Source organism: Brienomyrus brachyistius, chromosome 2 (genome assembly GCF_023856365.1).
Source record: "Brienomyrus brachyistius isolate T26 chromosome 2, BBRACH_0.4, whole genome shotgun sequence".
NCBI classification, from domain to species: Eukaryota; Metazoa; Chordata; class Actinopteri; order Osteoglossiformes; family Mormyridae; genus Brienomyrus; species Brienomyrus brachyistius.
In genome coordinates, this window is record NC_064534.1 from 33403676 (window position 1) to 33407423 (window position 3748).

Here is a 3748-nt window from a genome sequence, read left to right on the forward strand (position 1 = left end):
ACATAATACATCCCATGTGAGTGAGGCCTACACTGACACATCATGTTTCATCATAAATACAATTTCAGTTTTGGAACCCAAGCATTACTCAGAATACATTATTTTTTGGCCTGGTAGAAGAACATTAAAAAACTATGTGTGATCTGTCTTTAAAAAATAAAATCTGGCTTCTGACAAAGGTGGTACATACCTGCTTAATGTCAAAATGTGAACCGGTCCGGAAACGAGCGATCTGATGTATATATTCGAGTTCCTGATGTACAGCCAGCCGGCAGACCTTCTCAGCCCCAACACACACTCCCACAACACACACTTTTTGGCCGTTGATGACTTCTTTCACCCTGTGTGTGTGTCCGAGTGTCTCTGTGTATGTCTGCTTGTGTGTGAGCGTATGTGTGTATTTTTAATTATGCGTAATATTATCTGAAGTGTCTGCAAGCCTGACCCTGAAAAAGTGCTTAGAAGATGGATGGATTATATACAGTTCAACGCCTTAATGTAAACAGTCAAACCAACAAATTGTTAAAAAAAAAATTGAGATCACATGGTTCTCATGTTACCCTTGACCTATTTCCGTGTGTGGTGGCCCGAGTATGTACCATAAAAAAACTATTTAAAAAAGACCAAATATGTTTAAATTAAGAAGAGGTTGCTTAATATAAGCAAATTCCCTCAAAAAGTGGCAATAAAACCTAAATCTAGTTATAATTTTAAACGAGGAAACATTAGTAAAAATAAGAGAGCTTGTCTTAAATGGATGTACATGTAAGTAAAGCAATGATATTAAAAGCGATTTATTGCCCAAATACAAGATTATTATAGTTCTGTTTTTATTTCATTAAGTGTTCAGCCTCTTCAAGGTCTGGGGTTCGTAATAACTTTAATACAATAAACATCTCAGAAACGGACAAACATCTCGGCCTGATTGTTTTGTACTGCTAATTCTTCATGCACAGTGTCACAGTTCAACTCTGCCACTTAAAACTGACAGAGATTAATTGCCTTTTATTCTGAAACACAACAATACAACAACTAGCCCACCCAGAAGATGCTGGCTCGTAAAATGGGAATGACAAGAAAATGAGTGAACATCCTTAAACCAACCACTCCTAGGAGTTCACGCTCACCGCCCTGCGCTCTCCCTCACGAAGCGTGAAGCTCAGCTATCACAACATCGGCACCAGGAGATGGGATGTCGTGTCTCGTACGTCTCGTGTGACCGAGTGTATCTGCCATCATGGAAAGATGCTTGCAAGATACAATTATAGCACTTCATAAAGCAGCACCCTGAAAGTATCACAACAAAAGCATAAAAAAAACACTGATATACAATTATGCTAAAAAAAAAAAAAAGTCACGAATCACATTTGCATCAGTAGGCTGTAAAACGAGTCTTCATCTGGGAAATGACATTGTTTTTTTTATTTCCGGCACCTCTCAGAGGATGCTCTCAACATGAGAGGCACAAACTGTTTCCTTATTCTTCTGGTTTCAGTCATCTGACCTCACCTCGCACAGAACCGTGAGCAAAGAGCCGAGCCGGCTGCCGAAACTCACGGAGCAATCCGCCTCAGCTCACAGGGCACCCACTGTAAATCACAGACAGGAAACGCGAGGGGCTGAGCTTGTCTCCAGTGGGGGTGGTTGCCAGCCAGTCCTAAGCGTGGCAGGTAGCACGTATGGCACAGGAGACCGGGGGCTTCTTGCTGTCCGCATGCCGCGCGCACGGGGCACACAGCACCGCCGACAGTCTGCACAGGCCCCTGCGGAAGACGCTGTTGGAGAGGCTGTAGATGAGGCAGTTGCAGAAGCTGTTGCTGATGGCCAGCCAGGTGGTGAGGAAGGAGACCACTGGGTTGCGGTAGATCCCGGAGCTCTCCAACAGGAAGTACAGGATGTAGGGCAGCCACAGGATGTAGAAGACGCTGGTGATGCGGAAGAGCACCATAGCGTAGCGCCGGTCCGGACAGGCCTGGCCGTCACCAGCGCCGCAGTCCTGCGGACCAAAGCGCAGTCGTCTCTCCGCCATGTCGCGCGTGTGCTGCTGGCAGATCCGGAAGATGTTGCCATAGGTGAAGCAAACGGTGACAGAGGCTGGCGCATACAACAGCGCCACTATGGAGGAAGTGTAGTGCGCGTTGGTCTGCCAGGACTCGGCGCACCACCTGAAGATGTCACCATGGTAACCCGGCTTGCCCCAGCCGAAGAAGGAGGGCAGGAAGACGAGGCCGGAGTAAAGCCAGACAACAGCGATGCAGCCGCGCAGTCGGCACGGTGTTACCAGCGTGGTGTAGGACAGCGGCCGGGTGATGGCGACGTAGCGGTCCACGCTGATGCAGGCCAACGACGCCATGGAAACGCTCTTCAGCACTGAAACCAGGTAGCCGAAAATCTTGCAGGTGATCTCCTCATTCTGGCTGCCCAGGTAGTGCAGCAGCGACAGCGAGGGCACCACACAGCTGACGCCCACCAGCAGGTCCGCGTAGGCCATGGTCTGGATGAAGCAGCTGGTGGTGTGGTGGTTGAGGAGGGGCGCGCAATGGAAGACGAAGATGACCACCAGGTTGCCGGCGATGATGAGCACGGTGAGGAAGAGGATGACGGCCAACTCCAGCACACAGGTGTTGAAGTTCGGGAGGTAACCCACACCCAGGAGGCAGAAACAGGGGTCGCTCTGGTTAACAGCAGAGGAGGAGTTCATTTTTGAACACGTTGTCAGTTCTGCATGGCTGCAAAACCACACTGCCTGTCCCTCCCCGTCTGCTTCCCCCGTCCTCCAAAAAGCTCTTCTATTTATTGCCCCCGCTGCCCCTCTCTTGATGCCCCAGCCTCTGTTCTATAAGAGGCTGGTGCAGCAGTGCCGTGGGCAGCCTTTCATGCTGGAGGCTTGGGAAAACAAAAACTCCTTAAGCTGAAGTAAAAGATGCCTTCCTGCCCCGAGCCGGTGAAAAAGGTGGAGGAAAGAGGAGGACAGATGTTTGCCTCCAGTTCTCCGAACCTTCTCTTCAGTAGTCAGTTCTGGAGGGTCGGCAAGGGGGCCCCCTTTAAGAAGAACTCCTGGACGACGTCGCACCTACACTCCGATCCGGAGGAATGAGCCGGGGCCAGAGATCCCATAGCACAAACTTAAGCGGGCAAAACGCAAACACACACCCTGTTCTCCACAACAACAGCGTCCCGGCACTGCCAGAGTAAATGGCCATATGAAGAAGTTGGCGTTTCGAAGCAGAGGCCACGGTCTGTTGGGGGTAAATAGCTGCCGCGATCCCACAGGCACTGTGGTATGGATGCAGCCAGCAGCCCAGCTCAAATGTCTCTCACAACACTGTGTCCCTGATGTAGCGTGTCTCCTGCTTGCCCCCTCTCTCTCTCTCTCTCTCTCGCTCTCTGTTTGCCTGCTGCAGCACCAATGGTGGAAGCTCCTCCCCTCCTCCTCTCTAGCCAATGAGTGACTCGAGTAAAGACCACATTCCCCGCCCCCCATACACCCTACTAGTCCGGGCTGAAGGGGAATATAGGAACTGATTTAAAATTCTTTATTAGGTAGAGGGTATCTGTGTAAGTGAGACGTACCTTGTAGACTCTAGTTTCTCCGCTGGTGTATGTGTGTACATGTGTTTGTGGGTATTATGTGTCCATCTGTGGGCTCAGGCATGTATCTCCCTGTTTTTCCTCCTGCACCTGCTCCTCATCAGTATTCGTGAGCAGTCCTCGTGAATGTCGAGCTCGCCCACCAGCACAGGGCATC

At 49.9% G+C, this 3748-nt stretch overlaps 1 protein-coding gene across 1 annotated transcript; it reads right to left on the reverse strand.

Annotated features, from left to right (window-relative positions):
• Window positions 1–809: 809 nt before the first annotated feature.
• LOC125725060 (probable G-protein coupled receptor 21) lies at window positions 810–3354 on the reverse strand. Its single transcript, XM_049001663.1, has one exon. It carries the CDS (start codon window positions 2699–2701, stop codon window positions 1658–1660), a length of 1044 nt encoding a protein of 347 aa, XP_048857620.1. The 5' UTR covers window positions 2702–3354; the 3' UTR covers window positions 810–1657.
• Window positions 3355–3748: the final 394 nt, after the last annotated feature.

What these genes read in the sequence shown, in the direction of transcription:
- LOC125725060 (XM_049001663.1), bottom strand. Translation starts at nt 2,701, where the DNA reads ATGAACTCCTCCTCTGCTGTTAACCAGAGCGACCCCTGTTTCTGCCTC.